Source organism: Euleptes europaea, chromosome 1 (assembly GCF_029931775.1).
Source record: "Euleptes europaea isolate rEulEur1 chromosome 1, rEulEur1.hap1, whole genome shotgun sequence".
NCBI classification, from domain to species: Eukaryota; Metazoa; Chordata; class Lepidosauria; order Squamata; family Sphaerodactylidae; genus Euleptes; species Euleptes europaea.
The window spans coordinates 30,515,801-30,540,212 of NC_079312.1; the positions used below are offsets into that span (position 1 = coordinate 30,515,801).

General features: G+C 48.6%; 1 protein-coding gene across 1 annotated transcript in view; it reads left to right on the forward strand.

Annotated features, from left to right (window-relative positions):
- The window catches only part of LOC130474923 (laminin subunit beta-2-like), a 99,255-nt gene that overhangs the window by 12,235 nt on the left and 62,608 nt on the right, over positions 1–24,412 (forward strand). The window contains exons 3-8 of the mRNA XM_056846618.1: positions 15,046–15,219; positions 17,286–17,409; positions 19,580–19,653; positions 20,295–20,483; positions 20,994–21,057; positions 23,095–23,297. Coding sequence (XP_056702596.1) covers positions 15,046–15,219; positions 17,286–17,409; positions 19,580–19,653; positions 20,295–20,483; positions 20,994–21,057; positions 23,095–23,297 — 828 coding nt within the window. The remainder of the gene's footprint in view (positions 1–15,045; positions 15,220–17,285; positions 17,410–19,579; positions 19,654–20,294; positions 20,484–20,993; positions 21,058–23,094; positions 23,298–24,412) is intronic.

Consider the following 24,412-nt stretch of genomic DNA (forward strand, 5'->3'; position numbering starts at 1 on the left):
TGTGTCTTGGGCTATATGCACACCAAATTTCAATTTTTCCAAATAACCTGGAAGTACTAGAACTTCTGAATCCCTTTAAAGAAGAAACATACAAATTAAAGCCTTTTCTCCAATATTCTATTAACCAGGGCCTCTTGGACTATGTGTGTGTAGGAAATTTGAATTCCTTAGCTAGGACGGAAATAGGACAAAGTGCATTTGAGGGTGCATTTTGAGGCACATTTGTGGGAGGTCAATAAATATGTTTTCAGAGTTGACTGGTAATTGACCATATGAAGATGCCTTATACTGAATCAGACCATCAGTCCATCGAGGTCAGTATTGTGTACTCAGACTGGCAAGGGCTCTCCTGAATGTCAGGCTAAGGTCTTTCACATTGCCTTCTGCCTGGTCCTTTTAGCTGGAGATGCTGGGAATGAAACATAGGACATTCTGTATGCCAAGCTGATGCTGTGCCATGAGCCGTGTCTCCTCCCCTTAGGAACCCTTTAGGCTACTGGTATACCAAATTCCATAGCTCTGGCTCATTGGGAAGTGCCAGCCATTTCAATACACGCTGGCTAATATCACTGAGTGAGTCAGTCAAGCTGAAGACGTTTTAAAGGAAAAGGAGACCATTATTCGTATCTTGCCAGGTGAATACTGACCAGTGAAAAGATATCGGGAGCACCCTTCAAGAGTTAGGCACCTGTTCCTTTAACACCTCTAAAACAGGAAGAATGGCACTATCCCATTATGGCAGATTTTAAAGGTTCATCTGCCGATTCCCAGTTTGCCACCTGCCAGGAAGCCAAAAAACCCTGACAAGCCCATCCGAAGAAGAAGAAGAGTTGGTTTTTATATGCCGACGTCCTCTACCACTTAAGGCAGAATCAAACCGGCTTACAATCACCTTCCCTCCCCCTCCCCACAACAGACACCCTGTGAGGTAGGTGGGGCTGAGAGAGCTCTGACCAGCCCAAGGTCACCCAGCTGGCTTCTTGTGGAGGAGTGGGGAAACAAATCCAGTTCACCAGATTAGCCTCCGCCGCTCATGTGGAGGAGTGGGGAATCAAACCCGGTTCTCCAGATCAGAGTCCACCACTCCAAACCACCGCTCTTAACCACTACACCACGCTGGATACCTTTAGGTATCCCATAGCATGATAAAAGGAAGCCTTCTCATCCTCAGACATTGGATTTTCTTTTCTTTTTTACCCCCTGCCAGTCTCTTTCTAGGAGTCTTTCCTTTTTGGTTCCATGTGGGTTTCCAACCCGAAAGGACTGAGCTAAAAAATACTAAAATTACAAATATATAAATTTTAATATGGTGCACAGTAAAGTTAAAAACGTAAAGCCTATATCATAGGCGAGTCATACACAGTCAAAAATACATGAAACTCATACACTTTTGATGTGAAATCGTACAAGGACCAAAGTAGGACCTAATAAGGACCAAACGTGTTTCAGCCTCAAAAAGACCTTCCTCAGTGGTCAGTGGTCAGACATAGAATTGTAGTGTAGTATACATCCTAACAATATAATATCATAATGCATGGTAGAAAATACATAAAAACCCTTCTAGTATTATGAAGCTTCTTGTAAATTATTTATTCCTTGCACACTAGAACATGGCTCCCATGTCCCACCTTGTATTTCATGCTGGGCTTCTAAGGATGCGTATACATCAAACAGTGTGTTAGGTCAAAAATGACACACACACACACACACCCTTTTGTTGTTCCATGTGGGTTTCCTCATTCCAGGATGAATTTCCATCTGCCACACAGGGTAGGGGGTGATTCCCCCTGGGCAAGTTTCCCCCAAAGGAGAAGGTAAAGTCCATCTCCAAAAATAGCTCCCCTTTCTGCCCGGAGGAGCCATTGTCGAAATGGGAAGGGAAAGGATGGGGGGGGGGGGAGGCACGGCCTGTTTTCCCACCCTGCCCCCTCTGTGAAAGGGAAGCATCCCATCCAAAGCGAAGGGAGGCTGGGCAGGGGAAAGTGGCGTAGAAGGGGAGAGGATGAGCTATTCTGGGTGCTTTTATGAGAAAGCCCGGCGCAAGACACAACAAGTGCATTCCTGCCCGGCTGCTGCCAGGCTCCCTGGGAACAGGCCGTGGCTGAGCAGGGCGTGGGCTCGGACAGCTCCTTTGTCCCCGACGGCGGCCCCGGTTTCGGCCTGAGCTTGTGCTGCGCTTGCGCTTTCCTGGCTCCGGCTAGGGGTTCCCTCTGCCCTGCAGGACCGGTCCTCTTATCCTGGCCAGAGGCTGGGGCAAGCTGCGGCAATGGCCTTCCTTAGCTTATCATTAAGGAGAATTCCTTCGTTTATTTATTTATTTTTAGCTCCATGGTACATTTCAACATAGTGTCTGTCGTTGCATCCAGGTTTCTAGAGTACATTAACTCTAACAATTTAACTTTGAAATGAAATACAAAAGGTGAAAGGATACAAGGGTTGGGAAATCTCCAGGGAAAATAGTTTCATGGGGGAAGGGGGGGATTTCCCCCCCTTTATTTTTTCTTCTTCAGAAATGCCAACCCAGGCCTAAAAACAGCACATTATATACAAAATGTTGCAGAGGGAAACGAGGGGGGGGGGAAACAGAGTGGAGAAAACCACCACCGTGAAAAGGGAAAGGGAGATTTTGACAAGGGAGATTTTGACAGATAGCCATAGGAAAGAAGTTTGACAGAACAATTTTATTATTGAAAAACTGAGCATTAAAGAGAATCCACGTTTTGTTCAGATCGTCTCTATTGCCCATTCGCTGCTTCCGTCCCACCCATCCACGTTGCCTGCAAGTCCCCCGCATCAACGTGGTGTCGTGTGAATGTTGGACTAGGATGCAGGTTCAAATCCCACCTTCGCCATGGAAGTTCACTGGGTGACCTCGGGCCAGTCACTCCCTCCCTCCCTCAAGCGTCACCTGTCCCACAAAGCTGTTGTTGCAAATGGAGGGGGGTGGGAGAACAATATTGTAAGCTGCTTTGGGTCCCCATTGGGGAGAAAAGCAAGGAACAAATAGAGAAGAAGAAGAGGAAGACGAGTTGGTTGTTATATGCCGACTTTCTCTACCACTTAAGGGAGAAGAAGACGAGTTGGTTTTTACATGCCAACTTTCTCTACCACTTAAGAAGACTCAAACCGGCTTACAAGCACCTTCCCCTCCCCACAACAGACACCCTGTGAGGTAGGCGTGGCTGAGAGACCTCTAAGAGGGCTGTGACTAGCCCAAGGTCACCCAGCTGGCTTCGTGTGTAGGAGTGGGGAAACAAATCCAGTTCACCAGATTAGCCTCCACCGCTCATGTGGAGGAGTGGGGAATCGTACCCGGTTCTCCAGATCAGACTCCACCACTCTTAACCACTACACCACGCTGGCTCAGGACAGGTAGCCGCTGCTATGGCCTGACTGCTGCAACATCCAGCTTCTTGAGAGCCAGTGTGGTGTGGTGGTTAAGAGTGGCGGACTCTAATCCAGTGAACCAGGTTCGATTCCCCACTCCTCCGCATGAAGCCTGCTGGGTGACCTTGGGCCTCAGCCCCACCTACCTCACAAGGTGTCTGCTGTGGGGAGAGGAAGGGAAGGTGATTGTAAGCCAGTTTGATTCTCCTTAAAAGGTAGGGGAAATCGGCATGTAAAAACCAACCCTTCTTCTTCTTGAACTCATCACCCTGGGCATGGTGGAAGAAATCTTTCCCATCCCGAAGTCTTGCCTTCAGTGGTGGGTAGCTGTAAATTTGAGTCTCCAAACCTGTCTCCAAACTTTGAGTCTCCAAGCCTCCCCACAACAGACACCCTGTGAGGTAGGTGGGGCTGAGAGAGCTCTAACAGAGCTGTAACTAGCCCAAGGCCACCCAGCTGGATTCGTGTGTAGGAGCAGGGAAACAAATCCAGTTCACCAGATTAGCCTCCGCCGCTCATGTGGAGGAGTGGGGAATCAAACCCGGTTCTCCAGATCACAGTCCTTCGCTCCAAACCACCGCTCTTAACCACTACACCACACAAATCCCTTGAACCCTGTCCTGGTAACCAGCAGGAACAGTGAGGGCAAACAAACTGCTGTCCCAAAATGCCACAGGTCAGAAGAGTGGTCAGCTTTTTAGACTCTGAAGAGTCCAACTTTGGCTTCTCAGAGAGGTTGTGTCCAGAAACTTCCCAAGTCCGGCTAGGCTGAGCCGGGAAGTGGACCAAGGGCCTTCCTCTGTCTCCCGAGGGAGAATCCTCCACCCTTTCATCCCTTACAGTGCGAGCCGGCCCTGTGCCTGCAGCAAGGCAGGCGCTGTGTGCCACGGAGCAGAAAGAATAGGCTGTGACATTCCCGTAGCTTAGAGACCGTTAGTCCCTTTCAGAGAGTCCCAGCTCCATTTGAATAAAAATCAGTCTCCAGCCCCGCTTGCCCACACTGGGAAGGGGGGGTTGGGAAGAGCCTGGGTTATTTTTACCCGTCGTCCGTCTGTTAAGTTCGCCCGGCCAGAGTTCTCACGCTGCTTGGGCGACACGGACCTCGGACATTTCGACGGGACAGGAGGGGGTTCCTTGCTGGGGTGGGGAGGAAGGACGTTTACCCCACCACTCTCTTCTCTGGGCCCCAACTTGGAGCAGTACATGACGCGGCATCTCAGACACCCAGAGTAGCCCCCAACCTTGCAGTGAGTATAAGGGCATCCTTGAGGATGAATGGGACGAGAACAGATGCTGAGCTGTGCTCGGAAGACTGGGCTGGCTTGAACAATATTTTCTCTCTTAGTCAAAATTGCCTAGGGCGGGGAGTGTGATTTTAGCTGTAGTGATTGATTTGTGTTTTCTGTGTGTCTCAAAAGGTACATGAAGTGGGAACTCCGGATTTGCCTTGCTTTGTGAAACAGGGCTCTCTGCTTTTTTGAAGTTGCCGTGCATATGTTTTTAAGGGTGCGTGCTTGTTTTTGGAGACGGCGGGAGTTTAAAAAGAAGGACCGACTTGCAGCTTCCCTGACCCCCCCCCCCAAGCACTATTCTGCATTCCACCAGAACCCTTACAATTCTCATAACTCTGCCTCCTTCTTCATTTGCCCCTCACACTCTCTGGGGGCAGCCACATGGAGGCTTTCCTCCACGCTCACCCCTCCCAGACTGAAGCGCTTCTACAGAGGGGTTCCACACAACACCGTCACCAACTCATTCTTCGTTCTGGGTTTCCCCTCAGTCCACTCTATAGACTGCCAAAGCTGCTTTGGTAAAGATCATACTCAGAGTGGGTTTGGGGGAAATGTGCAAGGGAAGATGCATGTTTTTCAACCTCCCCACTACATCCAGCACCATTCCCCCCCCCCCACCTGCCATTTTCCAATGTGATGTAGTGGTTAAGAGTGGTAGTTTGGAGATGTGGACTCTAATCTGGAGAACCGGGTTTGATTCCCCACTCCTCCACATGAGTGGCGGAAGCTAATCTGGTGAACTGGATATGCTTCCCCACTCCTACACATGAAGCCAGCTGGGTGTCCTCGGGCTAGTCACAGCTCTCTTAGAGCTCTCTCAGCCCCACCTACCTCACAGGGTGCCTGTTGTGGGGAGGGGAAGGGAAGGTGATTGTAAGCTGGTTTGATTCTTCCTTAAGTGGTAGAGAATGTCGTCATATAAATACCAACTCTTCTTCTTCCTCACCATTACTTGTGGTAAAACACTATAGCTCATGGAGGGGGGGACAAACCCTCACTGGAGGTGGAGGGGATAGTGGATGCAAGTGAAAATAATTAGAATCATTAAAGTGCATTGAAAATAATCATTAAAGTGCATTGAAAGTGGATCGAAAGTGCATTATTCCGTATGGGTGAAAGCGCCAAATATCTTTCATACCCTGTCCCACTCATCCTGCATTGGACTCCTTCCCTTCACTTGCTGCCCCTGGTTACTTGAGCTTTTTGTCCTACAAGGCCTCAGCCCATTAGTGGGCCTTCTATTCAAGCCCTTGTCCATCACCCCTCAGTTTCTCACAGCAAAGGGGAAGACTTTATTGTTGTGCTACAGAGTTCTGTTTTCTTTTCCTTTCCCAGATTGAAACTCTCCACGCCGCCAATGGCATTGCTTCTCCCCTTGCTTCTTTGGGGTAAGTGTTGACACCTAATTTGCCCTTCAACCACTGGGCCAAACCCTGTGGAAATACAGAACCCGTGTGGCATAGCGGGTAGAGTGACTTTGTTAACCAAATCCCCCCGCATCAACTACATGTGAGGCTGGGAATTCTGTGAACAGAGCTCCCAGCATTTTCGTTTCTATAAAAATTGCACGTGTGGGGCCCTGATTCAGACTGGGCCCATATCACGGGGATAAGCTTTCTTTCCCATGCCATTTTCTTGACGTGAAATGGCCTCAGGCAATCACAGTTTGTCCTGTTGGAGTAACAATAAAGCCATGTAGCTTGCTGGGGGACCATGGGACAGTTATTCTCTCTCAGTCTAACCTACTTCACAGGCCAGCATGGTGCAGTGGTTAAGAGCAGTGGTTTGGAGTGGTGGACTGGGTTTGATTCCCCACTCCTCCACATGAGCGGCGGACGCTAATCTGGTGAACCGGGTTGGTTTCCCCACTCCTCCACATGAAGCCAGATGGATGACCTTGGGCTAGTCACAGCTCTCTTAGAGCTCCCTCAGCCCCCACCTACCTCACAGAGTGTCTGTTGTGGGAAGGGGAAGGGAAGGTGATTATAAGCCAGTTTGATTCTCCCTTAAGTGGTGGAGAAAGCTGGCATATAAAAACCAACTCTTCTTCTTCTACTACTTCTACTTCTTCTGTTGTTGTGAAATGAGGGAGGGGAGAATCATTTATGTCACCTTTGTATCTTAGAGGAAAGGATAAAAACGTAATTGATGAATTCTCTGGATGGGTAACCTTTCCATGCAGTTTCTGGCCTGCTTGTGGGCTGGTCCTGTCTGTTGTTTCCACATTTGGTTGGGAATAAAGAAGGACTGAAAGATTCCATGCAGAGGTAGGGCTCCTGTGATTGTTCTTATTTGCTCAGAAGAAAGGGGGATTGTGGCAAGTGTACAGAGCAAGCCTAAACAGAGTTACACCCTTCAGAGGTCACTGGATTCAGTGGGCTTATAAGGCTGTAGCTGTGCATAGAGTTGTTGGTGCTTTCTCCAGGACAGGCTATCATGCTGAAATCCTCCATTATGCACCTACTGAGGAATGAAGGCCCCAGCCTATAAGGAACCTGGCAATCTTGCAGCGTGACACTACACAAGTTTACTCAGAACACATGAAGCTGCCTTCTACTCAATCAGCCCCTTGGTCCATCAAAGTCAGTATTGTCTACTCAGACCGGCAGCGGCTCTCCAGGGTCTCAGGCAGAGGTCTTTCACATCGCCTACTTGCCTAGTCCCTTTAACTGGAGATGCCAGGGATTGAACCTGGGACCTTCTGCATGCCAAGCAGAGGCTCTACCACAGCCCCTCTCCAACTGAGTAACTGAGTTCAGTGGAAGTTGAATTCAGTCAAAGTACCTAGGACGGCAACTCTAGAAAGTCCGCTGTGATGCATTCCTCTCCTCTGCAGCGCTGGGGGAAATGCCCTCGGTCCAGTGCTGCTGTTATTTCTAGACATCATAAATCCCTCAAAGTCAAGCCAGAAGAGTCAATTTCTGAAAGAGGCAGGTATCTGTTGGTAAGGAGAACCGAAATCCTGTATCTGCCCAAGTGAATTAGAAACTTGGAGGGCTTTAAGAGGGGAGTGGACATATTCATGGAGGAGGGGGATGTTCATGGGTATTAGTTAGAATGGATACTAGTCATGCTGCATACCTATTCTCTCTAGTATCAGAGGGGCATGCCTACTATTTTGGGTGCGGTGGAACACAGGCAGGATGGTGCTGCTGCACTCGTCTTGTTTGTGGCTTCCTAGAGGCACCTGGTTGGCCACTGTGTGAACAGACTGCTGGACTTGATGGGCCTTGGTCTGATCCAGCAGGGCCTTTCTTATGTTTTTATGTAAACTAACTCTAATCCCCTTTCCAGCAGTTGTGAAAACTATGGCCTTTTATGCAGGGACCTTTCCCTGCGGTCACCCCCGCTGACTGCTTCAGGGCTTCCCTTTGATTATGCATGCCTTTTCCACCCGTCAGAGGTCCCCTTGCTCTCCCCACATGTTTTGCCCATGTTTTCCAGATGCTGCTTTAGCCAGAATCTGGAAAATGCAGGCAAAACGTGCGCGGACAGCAAGGCAACCTCTGACGGGCGGAAAAGGCATGCATAATCAAAGGGAAGCCCCAAAGCAGTCAGTGGGGGTCGTCCCTGTATAAAAGGCCTATGTTTACCTAACAGTCACATCAGTTGCTTGAAAGGGATCATCCCGAAATGCATAACGACAACATATCTCTCCACATACAGAAATTGTGAAAATGTATGCATGGATGCAAACCTCCACAATAAACTAGTAACAGTCCTCTACTTTGCACGAGGCAAATAGGTAATCAGAAGCACAAGTCATGATTTTTGTCCGCTGCTGCTCAGTCTACATTAAAGGGGTTTGCGGTCACGAATCATCTCCTTGCCCTTTGTCCTGAAAAGTGCCCAATCGTGCCCAGTGTCGTTATGTTCAAATGCAAGCGTGCGATCTTTGCAAACGAGATCCAAAGATGTACACACGTGTCTGACGTAGCCCTCTCTCCAGGGCTTGTCCCCCCCCCCCCCAGGATGACTCATCGAGGCACTTTTAATTTTTCTCCGAAGGCTCCGAGTTGTCCTCACTTGGCACATGGGACGAGGTGGTGGTTTTCTTACTGGCTGACACAAACACTCTTGGAGCTCTGCCAACCTTTAAACCAGTTTGGAGAGCGCCTGTGTGCAGCGGCATGCCATGACACACGCTGCGCACAAGTCATGCCTGGGGACCCATTGTGAGGGGATTGGTCGGAATAAGGCATGGCTGGGCCTGCCCCGGCTCTGCAAGAGAAGAGGCCTTTTCTACCCCCTGAAGTCTCTGTTCCAGACCCTACAGCCACCTGTTTCCAGGATTACTCCTAAGAAGCCAGTATGCTCCTGAGTGCTGAAAGTATTGCTTGGGACAGCAGGGTTTTTTCCTTCTGGGCCAGATGGCAGCCCTACTGTTCGTGGTACAGAACTTTCCTGGCTTCTTCCTCTCACTGATGCCCACTGATCTCCCTGAAATGCTTTTCCCGGGGGACAGGGAACCCCCAGGAACAGCACGAGGGGTGAATCGGGGGTTCTGTAGAAACTGATGAAAATCCCCTTCTACCATTAGCTAAAGTTATCATCAGGATCCAACCCACGAATTACCTTTTAAGGCTAGGACCTATGCCTGGGAGTGAGGCTACACAGGGAGCGGTAGGGATGCCGGCCTCCAGGTGGGACCTGGGGATCCCCCGGAATTACAGCTCATCTCCAGACTACAGAGATCAGGTTCTCTGAAGAAAATGGATGCTGTGGAGGGGGGGGGACTTTATGGCACTGTACCCCACTGCGGTCCCTGACCTCCCCAGGCTCCATCCCCAAATCTCCAGGAGTTTCCCAATCTGGGTCTGGCAACCTCCATCCCTCGCTGATAGCTAAGGGGGACCTAGCAACCCTAGGGAGAGGATTTAATCCCCCCCTCTCTCCACCTGTATTGCTGTTAGGGTTGCCAACCTCCAGGTTCTAGCTGGTGATCTCCCGCTATTACAACTGATATCCAGCTGATAGAGATCAGTTCACCTGGGGGAAACGGCTGCTTTGGCAATTGGACTCTATGGCATTGAAGTCCCTCCCCTCCCCAAACCCTGCCCTCTTCAGGCTTTGCCCCCAAACCTCCCGCAGGTGGCGAAGAGGGACCTGGCAACTCTAATTGTTTAGCCTATCAAAAGTGCTCCCCTTGTTCCTATTAGCACTGGATGAAAAAAATACTGGCAGAAGATGAGTGTCTGTCTTTCTTTCCCCACCCAAGCTAATAGGAGCATGGAGGGGAGTTTCAACAGGCAGAGAAGCCTGCAAGGGGAAGCAGATTAACCACCCTCCTCTCCACCCTGATATGAACTGGGGGGGGGGGCACGCACCTGAAGTGTAGCTTTAAAAGAAACGGCAAGGTCTCTGCCTCGTCTAATTTGACCTTCATTCCTTTTCCTATTAAAACAAAGAAGGGTCTTGTGGTACCTTAAAGATGAACAGATTTCTTGTGGCATAAGCTTTCATGGACTAGAGCCCACTTCACCAGATGAATGAAATGTTATCCCCCAGTTGGCATTCCTTTCCTTTTATTGCTTCACGTGTTGCAGGGCTAAGCCTCGGCACTGATAAAGGCTTCTCGGGACTTATATCAAGTCCTGGACTGGTACAGAGATGAAGAACAACAGGAAAGGAGGGGGCCACTACAGTACCCCCCCAATACTACGCAGCCCAAGGAAATACTGAAGAAGTGAGCTGTGACTCACAGAATTTCATAACCCTGCCAGAAATTCTGTAGGTCTTTAAGGTTCTACTGGACTCTTGCTCTTTTCTACAAGGGAATACTGGGTTGTGAGACAAGGAGCGATACAGATTTCTTTTCTCAAACTGTAAAGAAAGTTTGCAAACTACGGCTTCCATCCTGCCTTCTGTTTCTGCAGATACAAGGAGGGGATGTGATTTTTGCTGCTTCCCTGCTACCGAAAATGGTGCTCCTAGGAATATCTTCAGGGAATCAGAGATCTCCCAAAGGAGGAGAGAATCAGCAGAAACGAGCGCACCCCCATTGTGCCCATAGAAATTCTAGGTGGGATCCAAGCTATAAGTACAAGCAAAGGGCTCGGCACCTGTTGTGAATTACAGGGACTAACTGTACAGCACAAGACTTTTTGAAAATGTGCCTCTCTGAGCATGTGCAGTTACATCGCTCTAAGCACACTGGTATTCACCTCCATGAGATGAAAAACTTCAGCTGCCCAATTCCACACACTGAGCCTCCATTAAAGGGACAAGGCATTTTTTTCCAGGCCTTCTGGCAAACCTAGCTAACAGAGGCCTTTTATGCAGGGACGTTACCCCGTGGTCACCCCACTGACCGCTTCGGGGCTTCCTTTTGATTATGCAGGTGTTTTCTGACTGTCAGAAGTCGCCTCGCTCCCCACCCCCCATGTTTTCAAGATTCAGGCTAAAGCAGCGTCTGGGAAATGTGGGCAAAATGCAGGGGGAGAGAGAGGCGACCTCTGACAGTCGCAAAACGCCTGCATAATCAAAAGGAAGCCCCGAAGCAGTTGGTGGGGTGACCGTGGGGGAATGTCCCTGCATAAAAGGCCTGAAATGCCCTTCTTAGGAGAAATTAACTCCTGCTTGGGAAATACCTGGAGATTTGGGGGTGGAGCCTGGGGAGGGCGGGGGTTTGGGAAGGAGAGGGACCTCAGCAGGGTGTAATGCCACGGAGCCCACCCTCCAAAGCAGCCATTTTCTTCAGTGAAACTGATCTCTGTCGTTGGGAGATCAGTTGTAATTCCAGGAAGTCTCCAGGCCCCACCTGGAGGCTGGCAACCCTGTGACCTCTGTCTTTTCTTGTTTGACCCATGCCCTGAGCGCCTTTCCTTCATCCCAGGTAATCACAGCTAGTTCTGTATATCCAAGGCCTGGCTTTAGAAACAAACCTCAAACTGACTCTCCTCCTGTTTCTTGAAGGTGGCACTCTCTTGCAGAAATTAAGCCAGGTGAAGCTTTTTTCTGACATGATGCGTCAGGAAAAGTTTCATTTGCTTAAAGTTTGCTGAGCTGATAATAAAGGCACGGGAGGAGAACTGGGTGGGGGGAAAAAAGCTGCTGGCACACAAACCGAAGAAGAATAGGGGAAAGGCGGCCTCCAAGTAATGGCGGCAGGTGTGGCTTCCAGGCAGTGTTGAGACTCACCAGTTCTCATTTTTAGAAATTAACCACACCAAGTGCCCAGGTGGGGCTGCTCTGGAATGTACCTGACGTACCTCTGGCCGGGCAGCCTCAGTTAATCATTGGCGAGAGCGAAAGCTTGGGCACTAATCAGTAATTTTGTTTTTTTTTTAAAGTATAAGGGTTGGTTAAGGAGCCTCTGAGAAAAACGTTTGTCTTTAAAATATTTATAAACCCTTCTTTCTCCATAACAGGGCAGGTAACAACGCATTTTAAAACATTGTCATGACACATGTAAATATATATATCATTTCAAACTATGACCAGTACGACAGGCAAGAAATGCCCCCTTAACAGTTTTGCAACCCTGCGCAAATGCAGAAAGAAGGGTGTGGCGGCTTTCTTCACCGATTTGAGAAGACCATTCCAAAAGGGTGAGGGTTACAACGAGGGTTGCCGACCTCCAGGTACTTCAGTAAACAAAGCTAGCCCTACACCTCCATCCCCTGCCAGTGGTCAGCAGGGACCTGGCAACTCTACAGGAAGGGAGCAGTGTCGCTAGGGTTGCCAACCTCCAGGTACTAGCTGGAGATCTCCTGCTGTTACAACCGATCTCCAGCCGATAGAGATCAGTTCACCTGGAGAAAATGGCTGCTTTGGCATTTGGACTCTATGGCATACCTCCCACCGATGGCGAAGAGGGACCTGGCAACCCTATCCTCTCCCCTGTGTACAAGAAAGAATGGAGAAAGCTGGTCAGAAGCACAGAGGTGTCCCATGGAATTCCAAGGGGAGAGGCGGTCCTTCCGGTATGTGGGTCCCAGGGAAGGGATGGAACTGAATGTTGAGGACCATGTTGTGGAATGCCCCTATGTGACACTTAGGGTTGCCAGGTCCCTCTTCGCCATCGGTGGGAGGTTTTGGGGCGGAGCCTGAGGAGGGCAGGGTTTGGGGAGGGACTTCAATGCCATAGAGTCCAGTTGCCAAAGTGGCCATTTTCTCCAGGGGTACTGGTCTCTATCGGCTGGAGACCAGTTGTAATAGCAGGAGATCTCCAGCTAGTACCTGGAGGTTGGCAACCCTAGCGACACTGCTCCCTTCCTGTAGGGTTGCCAGGTCCCTGCTGACCACTGGCAGGGGATGGAGGTGTAGGGTTGCCAGATCCAGGTTGGGAAACTTCAGGAGATTTGGGGATGGAGCCTGGGGAGGACAGGGACCTCAGTGGGGTACAATGCCATAGAGTCCCCCCCCTCCAAAGCATCCATTTTCTCCAGAGGAACTGATCTCCGTTGTCTGGAGATGAGCTGTAATTCCAGGGGATCCCCAGGTCCCACCTGGAGGCTGGCAACGTTACCTCACCAGGATGTGCATATTGTTGACATGGGAGAAAACGACAGCTGACCGGAGCTCCTGTGGCTCCAAGGGAAGGAATGCTACTGAATTTCACACCAACTCTGGTTCATTTCTGAAGTCCAAGCTTCCTTTGACTTGAGAGCCAGCGTGGTGTAGTGGAGAACTGGGTTTGATTCCCCACTCCTCCACATGAAGCCAGCTGGGTGACCTTGGGCTAGTCACAGCTCTCTTAGAGCTCTCTCAGCCTTACCTACCTCACAGGGTGTCTGTTGTGGGGAGGGGAAGGGAAGGTGATTGTAAGCCGGTTTGAGTCTTCCCTAAGTGGTAGAGAAAGTCGGCATATAAAAACCAACTCTTCTTCAAAACGGCGGGCCGCCTTTTGTTCTGATCTCAGTCATGAAATTCGTTAGGCATTTCACTGGTTTCACTTCAGTTGAATATACGTAGTGTAATAAAGTGTACCAAAAGTGGTGTAAAAATGCTATAGAACAAACAATCAAACGGTGTAAAAGAAATGAACGAAAACAGGGAATTTGCCAAAGAGACAGGAGGAATACGATCTTCCCCCAAATTAAAAGAAACGAAGAAACATATATTCATACATCCCCATCCAAGGGTTGTTTCACACATTGCAAAAGTCCTGAGCAGAAGGCCTCATTTGCAGTTGTCAGATCAGATCTCCCTGTTCAATTTCCACAAACTCTGAGATGCTCTTAGCTTCTGCAGGTGATAGCGCGAAAGCTTCGTCTCTTTCTAGACTTGTGGGATCGATCGGGAAGCTATAGCCTGCTTGCAAGTTTTCTCCTTAATATATCCTGAAATCCTGACGCGGTTAATGTTAGGATCCTGGCGCATGCAAGCCCCCCTTCTGATTCTAAGACCGACAGGGTCACAGGCAGGTCAGTAACACCATTCTCTGCCAGTACTAACAAGCACCCTTTGTGCTCTGGCATTAAAAGCTTCGGCATGTGACAAACACTTCTGCTGACTGTGGGAAGCGCAAGGTGCAGCGAGGAGGGAGGTCTTGTTTCTCCAGCCTCAAGTGTTCCATCGTATGACTGAATCAGAAACAAGGAATGGTACCTTCAGCACTTAAAGCCCCTTCCTGAAGGGGGGGCGAAGTTCCTTTGGCGCCCGTCTGACCCCGTACCAGCGCAGGTGCCACCTTATCACGGAATAAGGTGGCGCCTATGCAAGCGTGGGGCAAACACACCGGTGTCTGGGCGCTGCCAGCCCCCGCCGCCAGCGCAGCCACGCCGGCACAGGCTTTCCCAGAAGGGAAACCCACTGGTGGCAAAGAGAGACCTGGCAACCCTAACTCACAAGTGGATAGACAGTATGGTGTCTCCTTTCTTTATTTCAGAGGTTATGCAGCAAGAATGAACATCTTTGGTGTAATAGAGTAGCTAAGAAATTGAGCTATGAATGAACCAGGAATACTTGGTTCTAATGTCGCCTTTGCCATTTCTTTATTTATACCCCACTTTTCTCCCCAATGGGAATCCCGAAGTGGCTGGCGACACCCCTCTCCTCTCCTACATTTTTCTCTCACAGCAACAACCTTATTAGGTAGGTTAGGCTGAAAGACAGAGTGACTGGCCCAAGGTCACCCAGTGAACTTCCTGGGAGGATGGACAAGGATTTGTGGTTTCTCTACTTGGGATAGAGTCCAATTGCTGAAGCGGCCATTTTCTCCAGAACTGATTTCTGTCGCCTGGAGATCAGTTGTAACAGTGGGAGATCTCCAGCTACCACCTGGAGGTTGGCAACACTAGTGGGCAGAGAGATTACAATATCAGTTTCTGTGGGAGAGATCCTAAGTTTCACTATGCCCAGGGGTCTCACGAGATCTTAAAATGGCCTTGGGCCTATCCCCTTCTTTTTCCGACCAGTTCAGGTAGTCGACGCTCAAGGCCCAGAAGAGCCTGACCTGCTATACCATGGCTGTTCAGAGGGGAGCTGCTACCCAGCCACAGGGAACCTGCTCATTGGACGGTCCCACAGCCTCAGTGCCACGTCCACTTGCGGCTTGGAGGAACCCCAGGAATACTGCATCGTAAGCCATCTGCAGGTAAGGCTACCTGAGTGGTGGTGAGGGCGAAGGACCAGGAAAAATTGACAATGGGGACTCAGCATCAGGGCAGCCTGTCTGTATGCAGGCCCTGCTGGCGCTTCTCTCTAGCCAGGTTCATTTGAAACGGGGGAGATTTATAAAGGCAAAAGCCAATGGCAGGAAGGCCTACTTGCAATCAAAAGATTCATTCAGAAGAAGTGAATGGAGTCTGAACACACCTAAACACACATGCCTTATAATGAATCAGACCCTTGGTCCATCAAAGTCAGTATTGTCTACTCAGACCGGCATTAGCATTCCAGGGTCTCGGGTAGAGGTTTTTCACATCACCTACTTGCCTAATCCCTTTAACTGGAGATGCTGGGGGTTGAACCTGGGACCTTCTGCATGCCAAGCAGATGCTCTACCACTGAGCCATAGCCCCTCCCCTTTGTACACCTGGCACAAAGAAGTATTCCACAGCTGCGGTTCATGCTTTTCCCCTAGGAATCAGATCCCTTGGATTCATTACTGAATAGCCATGCATAGGATTGTGCTGCATGCACCACTTTCCCTACTGGTACAAAAGTAGGGTTGCCAGCTCCGGGTTGGGAAATACCTGGAGATTTGGGGGGCAGAGCCTTAGGAGGGCGGGATTTGGGAAGGGGAGGGACTTGAATGCCATAGAGTCCAATTGCCAAAGCGGCCTTTTTCTCCAGGGGAACTGATCTTTATTGGCTGGAGTTCAGTTGCAATAGCAGGAGATCTCCAGCTACTACCTGGAGGTTGGCAGCCCAATACAAAAGAGAGGTCTTCATATCTCCCTTGCAGATGTTCCTGTGATGTTTGACAGGCATTCTCACCTCGGAAAACACATGAGAAATTCAGGCCAATCACAGTCCTCTGATGTTCTCAGATAAAAAAATACTCTTAAAATTAGGGTTGTCAACTGACCAGGAAAAAAAAAGCCCTATCCTTTGAATAGATGACTAATATGAAGAAATGGGCAGCCGAGCTTTTCATGACCGGCAGTTAAATAACATCACCTGATAAGTGCTGCATGTTAAAAGTACAGCCAGAAGGACTGGATGACAACCCTGCTGAAAACGGAGCAGAAAAAAACATAGCTGGCTGGCAGTAGAAAGTGGAGATACCATCTTTTTTGTACCGTCTCAGGTGTCCCCAAGGGTGGAAATTTGATTGTGGGGGGGTTGTTGCACAGATGGGGAGGAAATTGGATCAGGTTGGTTCAGAGTGCACAGAGGGAGCAGGAGCCCAAAATAAGAACAAAAGGAGGGGCAAAGATGCTTCATAAGCTTCTAGCCTGGTATGTTTCAGTCCAGGTTGATCTTAACTGCTCAATCCTAAAGAGAGTTACCCTGTTTTAAGGCCAGACTTCAAAGCACACAGCCCTGCGTAGGACTGCCCTGTAACTCGTTTGTAGGAAAAAAGCAATGCTGTGAGACAGCTGCTCCCATAGGGTTGCCAACCTCTGAGTACTAGCTAGAGGTCTCCTGCTGTTACAACTGATCTCCAGCTGATAGAGATCAGTTCACCTGGAGGAAATGGCCGCTTTGGCAATTGGACTCTATGGCATTGAAGTCACTCCTCTCTCCAAACTCCGCCCTTCTCAGGCTCCGCCCCAAAAATCTGCAGGTATTTCCCAACCCGGAGCTGGCAACCCTATGCTCCCATAAACAAGTTAGTAACTTTACAAGTTGGGGTTTTTTTGGGGGGAGGGGATTGCCCTGAAGATATGCTTGGATCAAAACGCATTGGGTTGTAATTCAACTTCCCCTGTGGAGTACCTTTAATAAAGCTTTGCCTTTCTTTTTATTTTTACTGTGGTTCAGAGTACTATCCGCAGACAACCATCTGCTGACTTTCACGGCACTTAGGCTCAGGGACACTTGACAGTCAGGCTCTTTGTTCAATGAGTTTTGCAGGGTGAAAGTGGTGTCTTTGCCGGACATGCGTGTCCTGACATGTATGTAGACAACAGTAACCTCCACTGTCATCTGAGTTCTCTGAGCATCTGTGTGGTACTTTAATTGGTGTCTGATACACTGTGGTTCTCGTGGTAGGACTCCGAGAAATGTTTCACTTGCGACTCTCGTTCCCCATCCCTGCGAGAAAGCCACCACATAGAGAATGTCATCTACCTGAGTGGCCAGGATGGTGAGCAGACCTGGTGGCAATCTGAGAATGGTAAGAGGCAGCAACGGATTGAAAACGTTTAGTTGCTTTAGGCCTAGGGTTGTCAACATCAAGGCGGTGGCTGGATAGGGTTGCCAGCTCCAGGTTAAGAAATACCTGGATATTTTGGGGGTAGAGCCTGAGAAAGGCGGGGCTTGGAGAGGGGAGGGACTTCAATGCCAGAGAGCCCAATTGACAAAGCGGCCATGTTCTCCAGGGGAACAGATCTCTGTTGCCTGGAGATCAGTTATAATCAGTGGCGGACCTACATTTTTGGGACCCTGACGCTTATGGGGGCCCCTTCGCAACCAGCAACAATAGGGCAGGACATATGAAATTGGTATTAGAGCATATTCTAAGGTCTATATTAAGTTCTTCAACCTATTGGCTTATGATTCTATCACTAAAATAGCCTTATTATTTTAATAACAAACACTTAAAAAAAACTCCATCGATTTTGTTGAATAATTCACTCATTAAAAAAAAAAGTTGCTTCAGGGCCCCTCCAGGATTAGGAGCCCTGAAGCTTCATTAGTTTCATAGTAGATCCGCCACTGGTTATAATAGTGGGAGATCTTCAGCCACCACCTGGAGGTTGGCAACCCAATGGCTGGAGATCTCCTGAGATTACAACTGATCTCCAGGCAACAGAGATCAGTTCACCTGGAGAAAATGCCTGGTTTTGGGAGGTGGACTCTATGGCATTATACCCCATTGAAGTCCCTCCCCAACCCTCCCCTCCTCAGGCTCCACCTCTCCAAATCTCCAGGTATTTCCCAACCCGGAGCTGGCAACCCTATTTAGGCCTGGCTCTAGGTCTCATTCCTGTGGTACCTTCAAACAACAAGTGGAAAGTCGGATGGTCTCCACCCTTCTCTTTTATTCTGCTCAAACTCTCTGGAACGGCGAGTCCCTACTTCCTTCAGCCTAGATGGACCCTACTGCATACAGCCTGAATCTGTCTATTCCAGGCAATACGATGTTGCCTCATGATGTTGAAGCGATTTGGGCTGCCATTTAAAGGAGAACACTGCAGCGTGGGTGGGAGAGGAGCTGTTATCCTTCCTCTTCACCCTGTTTTCACGCTGAAAATATTCCCAAGCTACTTTTGGTCTTGTTAGGGAAAACCTATCAGTAAAACCAGATTGAAGGAAGCGATTGTCAGGGGAAAGACAGCACAGGAGAAAGGGTTGAATAGTCCCTCTCTTCTGCACTGGTATTCCTTTTAAAATCTCTCTCTGTCACACACACACACACACACCAGCAGCTGTGTGATATACACTTTTACAAAATTAGGAAAAGGCATTCCCTTGGGGTCTCTTCCAACCTTGTGTGATTTTTTTGGGTGGGAGGTAGTTGTGAATTTCCTGCATTGTGCAGGGGGTTGAACTAGATGACCCTGGTGGTCCCTTCCAGCTCTATGATTCTATGATTCTACACAAAAGATGGAGGTCCCCACTCAGTAGGGTTGCCAACTTTCAGGTGGTGTCTGGAGATCTCCCGCTACTACAACTGATCTCCAGGTGACATAGATCAGTTCCCCTGGAGAAAATGGCCGCTTTGGCCATTGGACTCCATAGCATTGAAGTCCTTCCCCTCTCCAAACCCCGCCCTCCTCAGGCTCCACCCCCAAAAACTCCAGGTAATTCCCAACCTGAAGCTGGCAACCCTACACCTCAGAGAGAGGCCTTTTCTTCTAGCAGGAAGTACCCACAGCTCCTCAGAACTAGACTGAGGCTAAGTACAGGTGATTGTTTTTCAAAGTCTCTAAGATGGTATGATAGAGCTATCATTGCCTGGGAGTTGGCACATTCTTTTTTTTTTTCCCCTGGTCCCACTGTGGACTCTGGTTAGACAAGTTTTTCAGGTTTTTCAAAGCTCGGGAATCGGCATTCAGGGACCAAAGCAGAACAGAAGGAATGAAAATATATGCCTGCAGGCAACAACAGCTCTATCATACCACCTGCAGGCCCTGAAAAACTATTGTCTGTACATAGCCCAAGGCAAATAAGTATTACTGGGGAAGACTGAAGCCCAGCATCACTTACATCCATGAGGAATCCGTCTCTTCCAGGATGTATGTAGATGTGACATATTTCCCCCCCCCCAATTTCCAGCCTCCCCTCTTGAAGGATACCCATGTGGGGAGGTCTAACACCTGTTCCTTTCTCTCCCTGCCCAGGCATGGAGGAGGTCAGCATCCGCCTGGACCTGGAAGCTGAGTTCCATTTCACTCATCTCATAATGAAGTTTAAGGTACTGGCTATTCTGTATAGAGGCTGAAATACCACAACTGTTTTGGGGGGTGTTCTGCTCTGGCGCAGAGTGGTAAGCTGCAGTACTGGAGTCAAAAGGTCTGCTCACGACCTGAGTTTGATCTCAACAGAAGTCATTTTCAGGTAGCTGGCTCAAGGTTGCCTCAGCCTGCCTTCCTTCCCAGGTCGGTAAAATTAGTACTCAGCTTGCTGGGGGTAAAGTGTAGATGATTGGGGAAGGCAATGGCAAACCACCCCATAAACATAGTTTGCCATGGGTCAGTATTGACCTGGTGCTTGCACCAGGGACTACCTTTACCTTTCACCTTTACCTGCACTGTAAAGATGTGTGGAGGGTGTGTGTACTTACGTGCAAGGAGAAGCAACCTTCCCATATGGCCACTGATCAATGGGGGGGAGGGGGAATGCAAGCACCTTTAAAAGTTCTGTCTTGTGTTTTACATCAGACACGGGGGTGGAAAAATGCTTCAATGGGCACTCGTGAATTGGGCCTTCCTTACAAGCAAGTCTCTTGCTTTGAAAATGTTGGAATTTTTATTTGAGGTTTGGGGATTTTGGGGGGTCCTTTTTTAGCTGCAGGACAGCAGTTGCAGCTCAGGTCTCTCCGTCTTTCTCCTCCAGACATTCCGGCCAGCAGCCATGTTGATCGAACGTTCATCAGATTTTGGGCACTCCTGGAAGGTTTATCGCTATTTTGCCTTCAATTGCTCCAAACTGTTCCCTGGAATCCCTACCCAGATCCCAACACATGTCAACCAGGCAGTGTGTGACCAGAGATACTCTGAGATTGAGCCCTCTAGCCACGGAGAGGTCAGTACTTCCCTGTGTGTGCATGTGTGTGTTAAGTGCCGTCAAGTCGCTTCCGGAAACAACCCATGCAGCACATAGACGTTAATCTCGTGAACTTGATGTGGTTCAGCCATAGTTCTGTTCTTCCTTCCACTTGCAAATAGTCCTGGCTGTGAAGTGCGAAAAAAGCTGGGGCTAAGCCCACGGAGAGCTGGGTTCACATCTCAGTCACGAAGCTCACTGAGTGACCTTGGGCCTGTCACAATCTGAGTCTAACCTGTCTCACAAAATAAAATGTGATCACCTCACTCTTTCAAGGAATGACAGGGTGAAAATTTGACTGCTGACAAGCAAGAAATTGAGTTCGTCCAGAACTCAATTTTTTATCTGTCAGCAATCAGATTTCAGGGGAAAGTTCTAGGGGTGACATGAGGCCTAATCATTTGATGCCCTGTCCTGGGAGTTTTGAAAGAAGTTGATGTACTGTATCAACAGCTAAGAAAATAAATTTCCTCTCACTTGAACCTACAGGTGATTTTCAAAGTGCTGGACCCAGCTGTAAAAGTAGAGGACCCTTACAGTCGAGAAATCCAAGGTATGGCTGTACCAGAAGACCAAGGAAAGAGGAAGGGTGGGGATGATGTTTAGGGTTGCCAGCTCCAGGTTAGGAAATACCTGGAGATTTTTGGGGTGGAGCCTGAGGAGGGCGAGGTTTGGGAGGGGTGGGACTTTTATGCCATAGAGTCCAATGGCTAAAGCAGCCATTTTCTCCAGGTGAACTGATCTCTATCAGCAGGAGATCAGTTGTGATAGCAGGAGATGTCCAGCTAGCACCTGGAGGCTGGCAACCCTAATGATGATCTTTATCTCTGGGACTACAACAGCAGTGGAGAAAAACGGGGAGGGATTATAAGGAGTTGTACAGACATATGGCAGCTAGGATATGATTAATCACCACAATGCCCTGTATTGATGTGGAGAAACAGGGGAACCGAAAAGACACATAGGACTCCTGCGGAAGAGAGATAGAGAGCAGAATAGAGACAAAGAGAAAGCAGGACAGCCCATGCAGAGTCTTGACTGGCACCAGAGCAGCTGAGCTTAAGGCACAGAGATCATCAATATATATCAGGGCTGTTCTAAAGATATTTAGTTTAATAAGCCCCCTTTTAAACAATTGATTGGTTTATTTAAATAAATTTACATAATACCTTAACCTCATTATAGACCGCTGCAGAAACTTTACAGTTGAATAAGCCAAAGGTGCCACTAATTGTTAGAATGGAAAGGGCTGCCTTTAATATTTCCTTTATAATTATTTGTGTGTGTGTGTGTGTGTGTGTGTGTGTGTGTGTGTGTGTGTTAAGTGCCGTCAAGTCGCTTCCGACTCTTGGCGACCCTATGAATGAAAGTCCTCCAAAATGTCCTATCTTTGACAGCCTTGCTCAGATCTTGCAAATTGAAGGCTGTGGCTTCCTTTATTGAGTCCATCCGTCTCTTGTTGGGTCTTCCTCTTTTTCTGCTGCCCTCAACTTTTCCTAGCATGACTGTCTTTTCCAGTGACTCTTGTCGTCTCATGACGTGACCAAAATACAACAGCCTCAGTTTAATCATTTTAGCTTCTAGGGTCAGTTTAGGCTTGATTTGATCTATAACCCACTGATTTGTTTTTTTGGCAGTCCATGGAATCCATAACACTCTCCTCCAACACCACATTTCAAAGGAATCTATTTTCTTCCTATCAGCTTTCTTCACTGCCCAGCTTTTACACCCATACATAGTAATAGGGAATACGATGGCATGAATTAATCTAGTCTTGGTGGCCAGTGACACATCCTTACACTTCAAAATATTTTCTAGCTCCTTCATGGCTGCCCTTCTCAGTCTCAATCTGCTTCTGATTTCTTGGCTGCAGTCTCCCTTTTGGTTGATGGTGGAGCCAAGGAATAGAAAGTCTTGAACAATTTCAATTTCCTCATTGTCAACCTTAAAGTTGTGTAATTCTCCTGGAGTCATTACTTTTGTTTTCTTGATGTTCAGCTATAGTCCTGCATTGGCACTTTCTCTTTTAACTTTCAGCAGTAGTTGTTTCAAATCTTCACTATTTTCTGCCAATAATGTGTGTCATCGGCATATCTCAAATTATTAATGTTTCTCACTCCAATTTTCGCTCCACCTTCATCTAAATCTAATATCATTATTTACTGCACAATAAACCAGCGTGTCTTCACCTTCATCTAAATCTAATATCATTATTTACTGCACAATAAACCAGCGTGTCCTTAGCTCACTGATGGATCAGTCAGTCAATTAATTAAGGCTGACACCCTAATGCATATTAGGGTTGCCAGGTCCCCCCCGACCCTCAGTGGGGGACAGGGGGGTAGGGTTGCCAGATCCAGGTTAGGAAACTCCTGGAGATTTGGGGATGGAGCCTGGGGAGGACAGGGACCTCAGTGGGGTGACTGTGCTATAGAGTCCACCCTCTGAAGGGTTGGGAAATTCCTGGAGATTTGAGGGTGGAGCCTGGGGAGGACAGGGACCTCAATGCGTTGACAGGGCCATAGAGTCCACCCTCCAAAGCATCCATTTTCTCCAGGGGAACTGATCTCCTCCCTCCGCTCCTCCCCAGATCTGTTACGAGTCACTAACCTACGGGTGAACTTCACCAAGCTGCACACTCTGGGCGACAACCTACTGGACTTCCGGCATCAGGTGCTGCAGAAATACTACTACGCCGTATACGAGATGGTGTTGCGCGGGAGCTGCTTCTGCTACGGACATGCCTCCGAGTGTGCCCCTCTGACTGGAGTGTCGAGCAGAGTTGAGGGCATGGTAAGGCACTGGTGGGGCAATTGCTTATACTGCTGGTCCGTCTAGCTCAGTATTGTCTATTCTGGCTGCCTGCAGTGGCCCTCCCAGATTTCATGCAAAGAAGAATTTTTTTCCCTATTGCCTACTGTATTTAGGGACTGAATCTGGGATTTTCTGCATGCAGAGCATGTGCTCTGCATCGGAGTCATTCCCTCAAGTGGTTTCATAAGCATATGGGAGCAAGCTTTTTCAGTTGGGGCCATGCAAGCCAGAGGCTGATGGGAGTTTCTGCTTATGAAGTGTGGTTCCCCCCACCCCAGTTATGGTACAGGCAAATAATCTAGCCTATTGCACTAAAAACTCCATTTGTCACTGGGAGTATAAATCCGGTAGCTGAAATAAAATTTGCAATTTCAGAAACTCCTCACAGATATGGTAGATTCGAGTCCGGTAGCACCTTAGACACCAACAAGATTTTCAGGGTATAAATTTTCGAGAGTCAGAGCTCCCTTCGTCAGATACAAATCAGAATGGAAATCCCTGGTCCTTATATCCCAATCCAGAAGGATTCAGAGATCTCCATTCCAATTTGTATCTGGCTAAAAGAGCTTTGGCCCTGACCTGGATGGCCCAGGCTAGCCTGATCTCGTCAAGTCTCAGAGACTAAGCAGGGTCAGCCCTGGTTAGTATTTGGATGGGAGACCTCCAAGGAAGTCCAGGGTTGCTGTGCAGAGGAAGGCACTGGCAAACCACCTCTGTTAGTCTCTTGCCATGAAACCCCCCCCCCCAAAAGGGGTCGCCGTAAGTTGGCTGCGACTTGAAGGCACACACACACACAAATGAGCTTTGACTCTTGAAAGCTCATACCCTGAAAATCTAGCTGGTCTCTAAGGAGCCACTGGACTTGTATCTAGCTCTTCTACTACAGACCAACATGACTACTGTACCCTCTGGAACTGTCCTCACAGATGTATTTCTTTAAAAAAAAAATTATTGGATTTTTAGGGTACAGAAATTAAAAAGAGGGGGGAAATGGGGAAGGAAAAATAGGGAAAACACATTAGGTTTTTTCGTGTCCACGTTTAGTCAGTACAGTCTTTGCCTCATAATAACCTATTAATTCACTGTGCACAGAT